The sequence below is a fragment of the Seriola dumerili genome, unplaced genomic scaffold (genome assembly GCF_002260705.1).
Source record: "Seriola dumerili isolate Sdu_G_001 unplaced genomic scaffold, Sdu_1.0 BDQW01000068.1, whole genome shotgun sequence".
Lineage (NCBI taxonomy): Eukaryota > Metazoa > Chordata > Actinopteri > Carangiformes > Carangidae > Seriola > Seriola dumerili.
In genome coordinates this window covers 6,381,621-6,397,243 of record NW_019174323.1, presented here as the reverse complement: position 1 = coordinate 6,397,243, position 15,623 = coordinate 6,381,621, and the positions used below count along the sequence as shown (strand labels likewise).

At 42.3% G+C, this 15,623-nt stretch overlaps 1 protein-coding gene across 1 annotated transcript in view; it reads left to right on the top strand.

The window, feature by feature from the left end:
• Positions 1-14,004, top strand: part of LOC111219591 (neurexin-1a-like) — a 54,623-nt gene extending 40,619 nt beyond the window's left edge. Inside the window, exons 16-23 of the mRNA XM_022742309.1 lie at positions 331-504; positions 1,768-1,887; positions 2,701-2,882; positions 4,597-4,768; positions 5,719-5,808; positions 6,916-7,226; positions 12,840-12,918; positions 13,606-14,004. Of these exons, the coding sequence (XP_022598030.1) occupies positions 331-504; positions 1,768-1,887; positions 2,701-2,882; positions 4,597-4,768; positions 5,719-5,808; positions 6,916-7,226; positions 12,840-12,918; positions 13,606-13,907 (1,430 nt within the window). The 3' untranslated portion in view covers positions 13,908-14,004. The remainder of the gene's footprint in view (positions 1-330; positions 505-1,767; positions 1,888-2,700; positions 2,883-4,596; positions 4,769-5,718; positions 5,809-6,915; positions 7,227-12,839; positions 12,919-13,605) is intronic.
• Positions 14,005-15,623: the final 1,619 nt, after the last annotated feature.

The window sequence follows — 15,623 nt, the reverse complement described above, 5'->3', positions numbered from 1 at the left end:
CATATTTCTGACTAGTCAGTCGGAAAATAAATGGGCATAGTTGATTAATTATTTGTAATTCATCAAGCGAAACTGCCAAATATGCATTGATTCCATATTTAAAAATGAGACAATATGTAGCTTTTCTACTTGTAAACTCAATATATTTAGGTTTTGAGCTGTGGATCAGATAAAACAACCAATTCGAAGACAGAAGCTGAGAGAGATTTGTTCATCGAAAATAAGGGATAGATCAATCAGTGCTAAAAATACTTCCATTACTTGCATTCATCATTCAAAGCAGTGTGACTTGGTAATGAAGCTGCCATTAATTGTGTTGCTCTTCAACAGGTGATCTGTACATTGGGGGTGTTTCCAAAGAGATGTACCGAGACTTGCCTAAGCTGGTCCACTCCCGTGAGGGTTTCCAGGGTTGCCTAGCAACTGTTGATCTAAATGGCCGGCTCCCTGACCTTTTGGCTGATGCCTTGGCAACCATGGGACAAGTGGAGAGAGGCTGTGAAGGTGAGGTGCAAACGCACAATAAAACACACCAGTAGATCTGTCCAGGTCCCATGTCCTTACTGCTTTTTCTTTCAGTTTTCATTTAACTCATGCTCTCTGTTATTAGGATAACCCACTAACCCAGCTCTTGCTCTGTTAGATGTAAATTTGACTCTCTTTCTTCTCATCTCCTTTTCAATCTTTCTGCACATTGTGGTTTCTCTCTCTCTGTTCCACTCTTTCAGCAGTTCACAGACATCTGTGCGCATTGACTAACCATCTAACTTAATTTGCTTGTTTGCTTTTTTGTTTGGCTGACAAAAGTTACATTGATGAAAGCTGACTTGCAAGGTATATCGCTTTGTGTGAGCATGTGAGACACGTGTGTAAGGGTGGGAAAATGTGTGTGTGAGTGAGAGTGTGCGTGTGTGAGAGTATGTGTGCGTGTATGTATGTGTGCGTGTGTCGAAACTACCCAGTGGTGTCCGGTGTTGTGTGGATCCCAGTGATCCAGAGTCAAAGGTCAGAGGTGACCTGTCCTCTCCTAGCCACCATAGTGACTTCATCACAGTAGTAACATCACCACCGCTTGACTTGAGTTGACCACAGCTCCACCACCCGGGTTGCCTAGCAGCATGCTCTCTAACCCCTCCTACTGACTCCCATCCTAAACTCCAATACTCTATTTGTGAATGATTTCACACCCTTTCCTCCATGCCTCGTGTTAAAAGTGTATCGAAGGAGAACCAAGTTTCAACCTTTGACGTTCTCGTCCTGTGTGGTTTTAGCACGAAGCAGGGAGAGAACAGTGACAGACCGCTGAAGAAAGAGTATTGAGAAGAAGGCTTTTAAACATAACTCTGACCTCTTATGTTTAACTCCTCCTCCTGTCCTTGCCCCACTCATCTAGCCTCACCACCTGCATGCTGTAAACATTTGGCTCTTTTCACCTAATAACACAGATTCCAGTTTAGCTTTAGTTCAGTTTGTATGGATAATCCAGTCTCCTCTGTAAATGTGAAGCTAAAGAATGGGAGCCTATCCACATTATCCTAGTCTCACAAGGATTTTCTACTAATACTACTAATCAAAACACCATTGCAGCACAACAGTCTACCCAACCATTTCAAAACAGCAAAATGTTTCAAGGAAATACGGTCTAAAACTAACAATACTGGCCTACTATTGTGAACATACTGGGCTCCAGACAAAAACAAAAAAGTGTTTCTGTTTACTTTCTCCTAACTTTTGCACCCTCCAACCCCGCCATGTCTCTCACTGCAGGTCCCAGCACTACCTGTCAGGAAGACTCCTGCTCAAATCAGGGAGTTTGTTTGCAGCAGTGGGAGGGCTTCACCTGTGACTGCAGCATGACTTCGTATGCTGGGCCACTATGCAATGACGGTGAGTCTTTGCTCTTCATTTTCTGTCTCATACCAGAGTGGACTTCAGATCATTTCAGTGATGTAGATGGGTGAAAGTGGAGGATTTTTAAGATATTTAAATCCAAAAAAAGGTTAAAACTATTGTGTCTAAACTGTAGAGAACGCACCCATCTAACCTTAACCCTGGCGTTGGAGCTGCAAGTCTAAAACTGCTGCACTCGGATGATTTGGCTTTAGTCACTGAATTGAAGCATTTTAGTGTGCATTTTGTCAGAGCCACCACGTGAGGGCACTGTCAACTGTTGATTTTGAATTGCCACTAAAATATTACAGTACCTGTTCAATTTCTAGTTCGGCTGTTCAGATCTCTCTCTCTCTCTCTCTCTCTCTCTCTCTCTCTCTCTCTCTCTCTCTTTGTAATGTTTAATAATTTAATCTGCTATCTTTATACACTAAATTATTCTCTGATGCCATACAAGCAAGATACGTGTTGGTTTTGTAGTCACCCAATGAGTCAAATAATTGTATGAGTTGTTATTTGTATGAGTCAATTATTACAGTCAGCCTTCTGCAGTAATGTTAAGAAGTACTTTGGGAAATACAGATTTTTTTTTTCCAGCCTGTAGATGGAACAAGCCAAATGTGCAAGACCAGTCAACTGTGACATTTTAGAGTTTTTACTATTATTTTCCAATATGCCCCTTGTGTATTAAACATTTAGAAAAAAAATAGGCAGAGGTACCATCTGCAGTATGGAACCACTGATGATAGATAGCACTATTTAGGCCATATAGACTTGCTTGCTATTAAATTTTTTATCTGTGTGGACCAGCTGGGACCACTTATATCTTTGGGCGTGACGGAGGCATGGTGGTTTACACATGGCCGCCAAATGAACGTCCCAGTACCAGGGCAGACCGGCTCGCCCTTGGGTTCAGCACCCAACAGAAACACGCCATTCTACTCAGGGTGGACAGTGCCTCCGGCCTGGGAGACTACCTTCAGCTGCAGATAGTAAGTACACATGCTCATATTCAGTAGGCCAAAGAAAATGTGATTTTTCATTAATTTAAGATTTTAAATATTTATACATATTGTTTGATCAAATGTGCTTAATTTATTCCTTTATTTAACCAGGAAGTCTCTTGAGATACATTGGGTCTGTCCCCATAGCCGCTCTTGAGGTTAGGGGGTTGTGCACGTTCACATGCCACCAGGTAGTAGGCAACTGTGTCCCACACCTGAAAAAAGCCAACAGCCAGCACAATGAATCCACACTCAATGCACACTCATCCTGTTAACCACTTGCAGAGTGAGCAATATTCCAGTGGTTGCCAGCGATGCAAACATGAAGTTGAACTTTATGTTGAATTCAGCTTGAGTAATACTGTTCACATCCAAACACAATCCAATTGTGACAGAACCAGCACAGATGGCTATCACTCAAAAATAAGATTGATTATCTGTCATTAGAATAATATTAGATATCATATCCTTTTATGAAAGCATTAGACAAATATTCCTTCCTAAAAATGTTACCTGGCAAAACATTTGAAATAATATTATATTATGTCTCTTCTATGTACAATAGGCCTACATACTGTACTTCCATTACTTGATTTAATTACTGCACTCAGCTCTTGAATGTGTGTCTGTTTGTCATCTGGTTTTAACCATGATAATACAGTGTTTGGTTGATCCTATTTATTTGTTCATTATGTTGAAATGAAACAAAACCAACAAAGAATCTGAGCTCCGTTCAGCCTTATTTTTGTGTAAGTAACAGGATGTGGTCCATGTCCCAGTGAGCTTTGATAAACCTCCATCTGGTTGATCTGTTGGCAGTTATACCTGCCTGAAATGCGTCTCACAAGTCTGCATTTGACGAGGACTGGGCAATATCACCTAAAATCAATATTACAAATCAATTATTACATTCCCTCAGTGGGTACTGATTGTGGAATTATATCTTATTAAATACACCTATGCACAAGATTCTCTCCCTCACACAGTGGAGCTCTTATTAAGTCTTTGTACTGGATATAAACAGAAAATACAGGATTATGACTGAGTAATATTTATTTAACTAATGCAGTAGCTAAGAATACTTAGAGATCAAACTAAAACATGCTATATTTCACATTTGTTCTGACTATCAAAGCAATTAATATCATAAAGATGATCTGAATAACACCTTCATGGCTTCTACTACTTCAGTGATATGTCTCAGGGTATGGACTGACATTATTTTAAAAAACACTGATAGACTACTGCATCCTTTTCTGCCCCAGGGTGAAGTTGTCAAGTAGCATAAGTTGTAGCTCATGAGGCTAACCTTTTTTGTACCAGCTCTTTCTCATCTGCAACTGCCCCCCGTTGCGTTTTGGCAACATTGTGTTGTTCTGTTTTGTTTCTCTTACAGCTGCTGGTGGAACATTGCCAACTGGGCATATGAATGAAATGAGCCCACACATGTCAGTTTCGGCTACTTTTTGATTTATTCCGAGCCCAACATTTGACTGTTTGCAAGTGTGGGTATTTGGACAAATTCATTATCTCCTTTACAAGAGACTTAAGAGCGTAAAGTTATTAACACAAAAACACACGCAGTGGCATAGCGAAATGAACTGAAGACCTGAAGACATGAGAGAAATTATATTGTTGCCTTGTTAAAAGAATTACATTCCTCATGAAGCATTTTCGTATCTTTCCCCCTCCCCCTCCTCAGGACAAGGGCAACATTAGAGTAGTGTTTAATGTTGGCACTGATGACATCAACATCGAGGAGAGCTCCAAGTTTGTCAACGATGGGAAGTACCACATAATTCGGTTCACCCGCAGCGGAGGCAATGCGACCCTCCAACTGGACGACCTGCCGGTTATAGAACGCTATCCCTCAGGTAGGCCCCCACCACATCAGCCCAACCCACCCACCCACTGAAGCACTGCCTGTCCTGGGGCAGCGCTAACTACACCTTAGTCCAAATGAACTCACCTCCTGATTGATGAACCACATCAGTGTTCCTATCAATGTTTATATTCAAACACTGAGGTTGAGAAATATAACTGCAGCTTTGTTTTATGTTATTGTGTTTGAAATGAAATATGTGTGATCTGATATGAAACATGACTTTTTAAACCATAAAATGAGATAGTTATTACAATAGCTTGTATACTAGCCAGCTATGTTATGTTAGGCCTGTTAAATAGTGTTAAAGGTAATTTATGAAAATATTCAATTCAGGTGTCAGTTGTTTTTTCACCATAAAAGAAAATAATAACAGTTGGTGCATTTTGGACAAACAATAATTTAAAAACATGTCATATTTTGAGTTAAATGTTTAACTAGAGAGAAAAAATAAGAAAAAGAAAAAAGTGTATTTTGTCTTTGTTTTTATATTTGTTGGTTTTTATATTTAAAGTGGTAATCTTAGCTAGTAGTCTTTAACACAATGAGGTCCAGGCTTTAGGTAGTTGATAGATAAAATGCTAAATGCTAGTTGTTGTGAGGTGTGTGTGAGGGTTCTTCCTGTATGTAACTCTAAACTCAGTCAGATATATAGACAGTATGTGGCAGCTGTAACATTATTTCCCTGTGCTCTTGCAGATGTTAACCCCTGAAATGTCTCTTTAAATTAAACCCAATGAACAGAGAGTAAGAGTCCGCTCACTGGAAACATAGTGAATTCAGCTCCTCTTCTCTTAGCACATCAAGCTTACCTTAACGCAGTGACATGCCAACAATGAGCAGACCATTACTTTCTTTTCATTGCTGTTCTTTTTGTATCCAGCTCCTGTACCACGTTTGGATGTGCGTAATTACTACTGTGTTTTCATCTCTAAATTAAAGGCAACATTGATAACGAGCGCCTGGCCATCGCCAGACAGCGAATCCCCTATCGGCTCGGTCGAGTAGTTGACGATTGGCTACTCGACAAAGGTAAAAACCCTGATTAAAATTCCTTAAAACTTTGAGCTTTAAAAATACAATTATGAAGACAGTTGAATATACTTTATTGTGCACCATCAACTAACATCTAAAAATCTAAATCCATAACTAAGTATTTAAAAGTTGGGCAGCTGTAGTGTGTAATACTGTGTAAACTGTAGTGCCTGTGAACGTATCTTGTTAGTGTGTATCTGATAATATCAGGTTAAAGGGACGATGGAGAGATTTAAATGTGAATAAATCAGAAAATAGAAAACAAGTACTGATAAAAGATGCTTTATTAAGACTGGTAAATAATTTTGTTTCTTATCAAATTGTAAACAATAAAGCATTTACTAAAGATGTTATGTTGAGAAACAATTTTGTAATCAAATTAAAGTACATGCAAAGTATTGTGACATGTAAGAATTATGTAAATTTGAAATTACTAATAGAGCAATGCTATTTGAAAAAATGTAAAAGTTTTCCTCCTAAACTTCAGCAGAGCTCCTTAAATTAGCCTCTAGTCCCTTTAACAGTGAGCAGTGCTAGAGCTTATAACCTGTGCATGCTTCATAGGGCTGTTACAACAGTTCTCTAGATCTCTGTCTCTCTGTCTGCCTGTCTGCTGCTCCTTCAAATACAATGTCGTGCCGTACAGCCATCACCATAGCAACCATCTGTCAGCCCTGTCTTCTCAGGGCCCTCTGACTCCTCTCATCTGCTGCCTCTTCCTCCTCCTCCTGTTCTTTGCCTCTTCATCCTCCTCCTCGACTTCTCAGTCTCTTCACCCCCCTTCCCTCCCCTCCCCTCCCCTCGTCTCCTTCTTCCCCCTCTTCTTCTCTGCTTTCTGTTCTCACTCTTATCTCTCTCAGTCTCAGCCTTCTCCACGGTTCTCCACGGCTTCGATTTGCTCTGCCATGCTTAATCTATCCCATCCTCTTACCATGGCTTGGGGGTGGTGGATTGTGTAACACTCAAACACTCTTGTGTGTGTATGTATGCACGTATGTGACCACTGGTATGTATGTGTGTGTGACTGTATTTGCGTGTGTCTGTCCACCTTTCTCCCTGGTGTGCCTGTGTGTCTTTGGCGTGCGTGTTTGTGTGTGCGTGTAGGTCGCCAGCTGACCATCTTCAACAGCCAGACAACAGTGCGTGTTGGTGGAGGTGAGCGAGGTGGTGGCATGTTCCAGGGGCAGCTGTCTGGCCTCTACTACAACGGCCTCCGCATCCTCAACATGGCCGCTGAGGGGCACCCGCACATCAGAGTGGAGGGCAGCGCACGATTGGTCGGTGACATGCCGTCCTCCTCCATCACCCCGCAGTCCAGTGCTGCAGCTGGAGGCAACCGCTCTGACTCTGCTCCCTCCATAAGTGACATCACAACCACCACAGCCACCAACCGGAAGCAGGGCGCCACACAGCAGGTCAGAGCACAATCACAATCATGTTTCTGTGGCTGCTTGTGTATGGAAAACCAATTCAGTCCCTGCCATGTGTGGTCATAAAAAGATCAGATGAGAGTTCAAATGTAATTCCTCAGATATCTTAAACATATATGTCCAATGCCATTATCCGTACTTCTTGTCGTGTGACAATGGGTAATTAAAAAGTGTTAATATGCTATGATAAGTTTCTTTTTGAGCTCAGTAAGAGGATTAGCCAGCACACAGCCCACTAATCAGGGACGCGAGAATGGCAAGATACTGTATGTATGTAGGAGTGGGATTGTTTTAAACAATTTATTTATGTCGCACATTTCATACACAGAGGCAATTCAAAGTGTTTTACGTAATGCAGTACAAACATTAAATAAGCATAGGAAATTACACACTTTATATTTATGGAACCAGTTTGAAAAGAAAGATAGACAGAATCAGGATTGAAGCACAAAGTGGATATCATAAATGCTCAAGATTCAGTCGACAGCAGAAGAGAAATTAAGTTTTTTTAAGTATTTTTTTCAGGCATTTTTGTCTTAATTAGTAGCAACAAGAGGGGATGATATACACCAAAGGTTATCAGCCACACTTGGACAATGGACCTTGTGATAAACCCCTTGATGCCCCACCATCAAATTTGTTAACGTCAATTTAAAGGTAGTCATAGTAGGAGCAAGTATTGTATCATGTGGAAGTTTGTTCCAGTTTAGCTTACTGTATGTGTGTTGTAAACCACTTATTTGAGCTGTAACTATATTACTGAAAAGAGATGAAAGAATGTCTTATCTGACACAGCCAAACAATGTCAAATATCATAAGAAAACATACTGCTGTAAAATGCATAGTATTTTATTTTTATTTGTGTTTTTATTCTGTTATTACTGTATTTAATACCACCTATTTCTAAACATACATGCAAATCAGTTATCCGATTACTGATCAATGTTAACCCGTCTCTCTCTACTGGCTGTTAAATGAAAAAAATAAATAAAACTGCCTAAAACATTTTATCAATAGAAGACTCACATCCATGTGCAATTTTTCTGCTGCAGCACATTCACTTGAATGGATTAGATGGCAAATTCTCGACTAAGTGGTCCCTTCCAACTAAATTACAGGAGGAGAAATGTTTGTGTTAATGGAGGTTGTAATAGCTTTTCCCATAATATGCGTCTAGTAAACTGATGCAAATGGGACTCTACAATAGAAACAAATAACTGTTATCGAGGCATATTTAAAGTGGATGCAACTGCAGTCGATGGTAATGTCAGAGGACACATTATCAGCAGGTACACCACAGACTCTTTTGCTCTATTGTTCAGATCACTACTGAGATGTTGTCAGGCTCTTTGTGGGCGTCTGTGTGTACTGCAGTTCTTCTTCTGTGTTATAAAACTGTGTGCCTGCCTGTCTGCCGCACTGAAAAAGATTTTTTTTTCCCAGTGATACAAGTTGCCATGGAGATAGTGAACCTGACTACCCACCGCTTGCTTTCTTTCTCCCATCCAGACTCCCATAGAGAATAGCTCCTCTGTGTATAAACTACCAGCTGTTTCAGACATAAATAATAGAACGCAGAGAGCTGTGAGCTAAGCCTCAGGCATCAATAATGGATATGAGAGCTGGATGGATAGCACTGCAGAGTGACAGTGTTGTCACAGGGGCTTGTTTTCCCACCTCACCTCTAAATCTCTGCCTGCTCTCTCTCTGTATATGTGTATGTGTTTTTAAATGAACTATTTCTGCTCTTATGCTGATGTCAGTTCTAAATCTGGGATGCAGAGAGTTGTGCACTGGAGTCAATATCACTGTATGAGAAGTAGGTCAGACCCGCTATATGCTCAACATACTGCAGTGTGTGTGTTTGCTCGTCGGTGTGAGTCGAATCACTCCTGCTGGCCCCAAACTCTTTGTGTTTGTGTGTGTTGTCTTATTTAAGAAGAATCTACAGCGTCTCCATTGAGGCTGCCTAGTGTTGCCTAGCAACCAACCTGGCCTTAACCAGTGCACACGTACAATGTAGAGACGAACTCAAAATGCACACACACTCACACACACAAACACTCAGGTGGATTGGGAACATTAAGCTAGAATTGCAGCACATTGCATCAGAGGAGGGGCAGTGAGAGATGTCTTCCAAAGGTGCTACGGGTCCAAGCCATTTATTGATTTCACGCACACACCCCAATTTTGAGTGTGTGTTGAAGTGGATCTGCCTAAGTCGCCCCGTGGGTTTACTCCTACCGTCAGTACTTTGTGCAGTAAGACTGTGTTATGTGCCTCCTCCTGGAGTCCACAGTTTATTGATTTTTTTTTTGTGTGTGTGAGTGTGTGTGTGTGTGTGTGTGTGTGTGTGTGTGTGTGTGTGTGTGTGTGTGTGTGTGTGTGTGTGTGTGTGTGTGCGTGTGTGTTAAAAAGTGGAATGGATTAATAATGCATGACAGCTGAGCACACCAGCAAAGAGAAGAGAGGGAGAGATTGTGTGAGAGTGTGTAAGTGTTTATGCTAGAGGCTGCTCTGAGTCACAGAGCTTGAGTTTGGGTTTGATGTTTAGTGCCTTGTTTGTGTGTGTGTTTCTGTTCATGTGTATGTGTGTGTACCTGTGTTTGATGGGAAGACTGATAGAAGAAACCTGAGGCTCAGAGCGGTGCCCGATTGGCTATCGGGAATCAGCTGATCCAGACACTTCCACAAGCCCTCAGAACATCTATCTCTCATTCGCTCCCATCCTCCCTCCCTATCTGTTTTTTCCTTGCTATCTTCTGCACTCTCTCCATATCTTTCACATCTTTTTCCTCCTCTTGCCTTTCTTCCTTCTTCTTTCCATCCATCTTCTGGAGATACTTTCTCCCTCCTCCCCTGCTCACTTTTCTCTTTTCCTCTTCCTTTGCTCTCTCTCCCTCCATATCTTTCCATATTTACCCGTCACTCCCCCCTCTGCCGCCCTCCCTCCCTCCCTCCCTCCCTCTCTCTGTGTGGTTGAGCTCCAGTGATAGGCTGTTAATGCAGGCAGTGTATGAGTCTATCTCACCATCTGCAGTAGTGGAGCTAGCTTCTATCCTCTCTCGTCAGGATCTCTTCATCAGCCTGCCAACTTCAGCCTGATTTGGTGTAGACTTGTGCGTCTGTGTAGATGTGTCTAAGTAGAAATAGACCAATGGAGCATGTTTGGCTTTTATAGAGCTTGTGTGTGTACATGTGTGTGTGATTTCCAGTTGTGAAAGTAGCAGACAAGCTGTTGAATCTTCTGCAAGAGTGTGTGAGGACAGAGTGCAGCTACTATGTGTGAACTAGGCAGTCAGGGAGGCATGGACGGTCGTTGGCACTGTTCGGCTGCTCAGGTAGAGATTTTGCTCTTTCAGCATGCAGATATTCTTCTCTCCATGCTCTCTGTCTTCCTTTCCCTTCCCTCATGTGTCTCTTTTTCCCCTCCTTATCGTTGTGCATCTTTGTCTATCATTATGTCAGCATGCTCTATTGGTTGGAGGAGTGGAGGTTTCCTGGACATACATCTGTTTAGCACATCTTCTATAAACTTCTGTGGCTTATTGATGTTATTTAAGTCGTGTTTAGCATGTCTCCAGTTTTTTCTTGTGTTCATTGTCTCCCATGTGATAGGGGGATCAATAGTTCAATTGACACCTTCCCGTTTCAATGGGATGGTCAGCTGATGGGGTGATGTCACAGATCAGAGGAGGGGTCTTGTTAAATTCACTTGTGTGCTTTTGTTTTAGCGTAAATCAGGATTCAAAACAGGTGCCTGTGGAGGGCACATAGGTGTCTGGATCAATAACCAAGCACGGTGGCTTTACATTGATTGGTGACAGATGTCAGGGGTGATGTGTTTCCTACTGGCTGATTGGTTCTTATGCTATTTGGATCCTGGCAATGGCACAGAGGTTTATTGACTGGCTGCATTCCAGAGGCTAAGCTCGCCCTAGCAGCATTTGACAGCCCAGTGGGCAGAACTGATTGGAAAGGCAGTGGAGGAAAGACAGAGTCAAGCATCAATAACTTAATATATGTTTCAGGCCAAACTAAACCAAAGTAGACTTGTAAGGACCAAGACCACACCATACAAGGCCAGCACAAGCTTTTTTTTCAGATGAATGAACTAAATGGTTGCTTTTCTAAACTTATGTAATCTGTGTCCTTACAAAGACGAGGTAAAGAAATAGTGAAAGCAAGGATAGAGCAGCCGCTTAATGAATTTCTCTTTGAAATACTGCCTGTAGGTTTCGGCTAAGACATCATCCACCATTTAGTACTTTGATTTGGTTCAGATTCTGTTACGGTCTGATTGTAATCTGCCTCTAGAGCTCTTTTTTATGGCTCTGCCACTCTCTCCCCTCTTTTTTATTCTCTGGGTTACTAACATCTACTGCAATGCATCACAATCCAATTTTAATTTATTGCTGGCACTGAGCGCCCAGTGTGGTTAAAACACACGCACACGCATATGTGCACGCACATACACATGCACACACACACACAAACACACACTCGTATCGCTCATGCCGAAGCGTCAAGGCAGGCGATGTTTAACAGTAGTTCATGAATATGCGGAGCACATTAGCACGGTGTTAAGTAAAGACCGCAGCACTTTGAAGTCCTCCTCCTCCTCCTCCTCCTCCTCCTCCTCCTCCTCCTCCTATCCCTTCTTCTTTTCTCTCTCTTTCTCCCCAATTGTCTCCTCCAAACATTCCTTTTATCCATCAATCTATCTTTCACTCTCACCCTCCCTTCCTCTTTTTCCCCTTCTCCTCATACTGGCTGGAATGGCAAATCAATGCACAGGTCCCTACTGTGGGTGCACACTCCCTTTTTTTTTATTCCCCATCATTTTTAACAGCCTGAACTTAGAGTTGCCATGGCAACAGGAGGAGCAGGGATGGAGTGCAAAAAAAGGGGGCCTTTTCCACGGAGAGGGAGTGAGACACAGAGACAGAGCTGTTGTTGAAATATTACTTAGCTGATGTGGGTTAGAGGTTGAATATAGGTGGTTATTGATGTGCCTCTTACGGAGAGGTGTTAAGATTTAGATCAAACATCAAGTGTTTTGCTGGAATATTGAATGAAACTGGTTTTACTCTTGTTAGCTCTACACTCCGCATTCTCCAACACATATGAACACTGGACAGTATCAGATGGAGAGAGCAAAAGAGAGGAAAGCAAGGAGGCATGGAAGATAGAAAGGCCAGAGGAGAAAAAAGAGGGGGAGGGTCAAGAGAGTAGGAGATAATAACCGACTATCCCCTTGTGATTTTACACAGGATTCAACATTTCTGTCCTCCCTCCTCATTTCTTCTTCTCTACTTGCTACTCTAGTTTTGGCCGTCTGCCATTGCTGGGGGCCGTAACAGGCAAAAGTGTTTGTGGCAAACTGGAAAACGAGTGGGCGATAGATTGGTGCTGTGTGCTCACACATGTAGGAAATAAACAGAAAGGGTGTGGAGCACAGGCTGTTTCATATATATATATATATAGCTATATATATATATATATATATAGCTATATATAGATATTTATATAAATGTTGTGTGTATGTATATGTATATATGTATGTGTTTATGTTCCTAATGTTTCCTTTCTCCATAGTCGGCAGATGACCTGCTTGTAGCTTCAGCTGAGTGTCCCAGTGATGATGAAGACATTGATCCCTGTGACCCCAGTTCAGGTGAGAACTGTCCACAAATACACACATCACACTGCCCCTTTGAGTTTTTTTCCATGTGTCCTCCACACCCGCTGCTGCCCTTTTTTTTTCTACCGCTTTGTTGCTCGCCACAATGAATTTTTCATTTCCACTTAGGTTCCTGCCTCCAGGCATTTCCTAACACGCTCCATCCACTCGCCAATCTTCGTCTCTATCCTTTAGTTTGCTTTCCTTTCCTTTCTTCACCTTCCTTATCCCTTGTTATTCATCTTTTCTTTTTTCCTTTCCTTTCCTTTCCTTCACCTCATCTCTATGCAGCCCAAAGAATTCTTATGCAATTTTTTTGACAGCAAACATTTTATATGGTGTCATGTATTACTGCCCTGCAGCCCTCATTTCCTGAGTGTGTCATAAAGTGTCAAATGTGTATAATATAAATTGATATAATGTTCACCTGTGCTCTGGCCCTCCTCTCAATGGGGTGTAATGTAATCTGTTTACACATTATGTGATAATGTGGAAACAGCTTTGGCTCTAAGCTGCAGCCTTCCCTTCCCAGCATTATGCAAAATGCATGTCAAATAATTCATCATGATGATGCATTGTATCTTCTTGCTCCAGCTCTCCACCCACCCTGTTTATACGTAACTCAAATTAATAATGTATGCCATAAACCTTGACATCACATGCCTTCCCCTCCCCTTACAGCCCGCCCTCCGTTACCGGAGGTGAAGGTGTTCACAGGTCCATCTGAGGTGGTGCGGGAGAGCAGCAGCACCACGGGCATGGTGGTGGGCATCGTGGCAGCCGCTGCCCTCTGCATCCTCATCCTTCTCTATGCCATGTACAAGTACCGCAACCGTGACGAAGGCTCCTACCATGTGGACGAGAGCCGCAACTACATCAGCAACTCGGCCACACAGCCCAACGGCAGCGCCAAAGACAAGCCGCTGGGCATCGCCAAGATCTCCAAGAACAAGAAGAACAAAGACAAGGAGTACTACGTCTGAGGCAGAAGGCGTCCAACACACAGACATATACGCATACACCTTTATATATAACGGTATATGTACATAAATAGATATATTCTCAAAAAAAAAAAACACACACATGCACACTGACATAGACATGCCGATGATAATGTTTACTCTCCAATAATCACACCTGCACACATGCTGGCAAGCACAAACATATACATATTCAAGCACAAACACACACTAACATTTAGGCACCAACATACACACACACACACACACATACAAACAAACAAACACAGACTGGCCCGAGGGCATGGACCCTTACTGTACATTATTAACCAATGAACAGAGCCTCTGAGAGAGGCTTGATTTATGAACATAAACACCATTCCAAATGATTTAGAAAGCACCAGTTCAACTCCCAGTTAAGAACCATTTCGGGGCCAGCCAGATAAAAAGACCATTCACTCCCCTGCCCCAGCAGGACCTCTCCAGTTGGACTCAGAGAGGTCAAGGAAGACTTTAAGTGAAGCAAATGGCAGACTGAGTGTGTTGAGTGAGAGGCAGAGTACAAGGACAAAGATGATGTAAAAGCACCAAGACAAGCACTAAGTGTCTCTTCCAAGCTTCTTGGCCTTCCTCCCTGTTAGCAGACGGGACTCAATGAAGCACTGAGGATGCTGAAGAAACAAGCACACCAATGGTCCAAGTCTAATCCCAAGCAACAGGACAGGAAATCAGGGTGTAAACATAGGGGCAGTGAATTACGAGTGAATAGGCAAAGGCAGGGCTGGTGCTGTTCACGTAATGGATGGGCTGTGGTTGTCACGCTGCAGAGCTGATGTTTTATGGCGGCCTGTAAATCACGAAGGTGGAATCAGCGGAAAACTGAGCGATATTTCCCTGGACAGGATACTTGAGACTTCAGATGCTACCTACAGACACCAGTCGTGCATGACTGCGGTGTCGTACACACATACATACAACACACATGCACACAAACTAAAATATTAACAATCTACACATGCAGACATACACGTACCTGCAATGCTAAAGACCCACCATATCTTCATAACTGACTCTGAAGATTATACAAGAAGACAATGGTGAAAATGACAAAGACCCTTATGATAATTGTTATGGCAATGATAATGATGAATATGAAGAACATTTGGGCAGTATAGACTCTTTGGGGAAGGGAGGGGGGTCTTATTGCACGTGAATTATCTTACTCCGTGTGATTTATACTGCGTTGAAACTCCAGAGGTTACACTATGACGCACCACCATCATAAACTTACCACCTTGGCTTGAAGTATTTCTAAATAAGCACTTCAAATGGTTTTCAGTGTGTGGGATTCAACAATGATTTAATCTCTAAAATCGATTCTCAGTTCAAATCCTCATTGACAAAGTGTGACCATCTCGAGTGTGCTGCATGCCTGAGTCTCTGAGCTGTGCTGTGGAGTGGTGGCGTGTCCCACTAAGTCCAGAGGTGGTAGGTTTGTTTGTGGGGGGAGGAGGAGGAGGGGGGGTGTTACAAGTTGCAGTGTAATTCCTGTGCAACACCTGGATGTGTGCGCCCACCACAGGCCATGTCCTGTTTTTAAGCCGGATGTCTTATAGGCCACGCCCACTATACCTGCTCTAACCAACCACCTTTTATAGCAAAAACCAGCTGAGGAAAAGAATCAAAAACAACAAAGTAAATGTTACCATGTGTTGCTAATAGCTAGAAAATCCAGTTCAT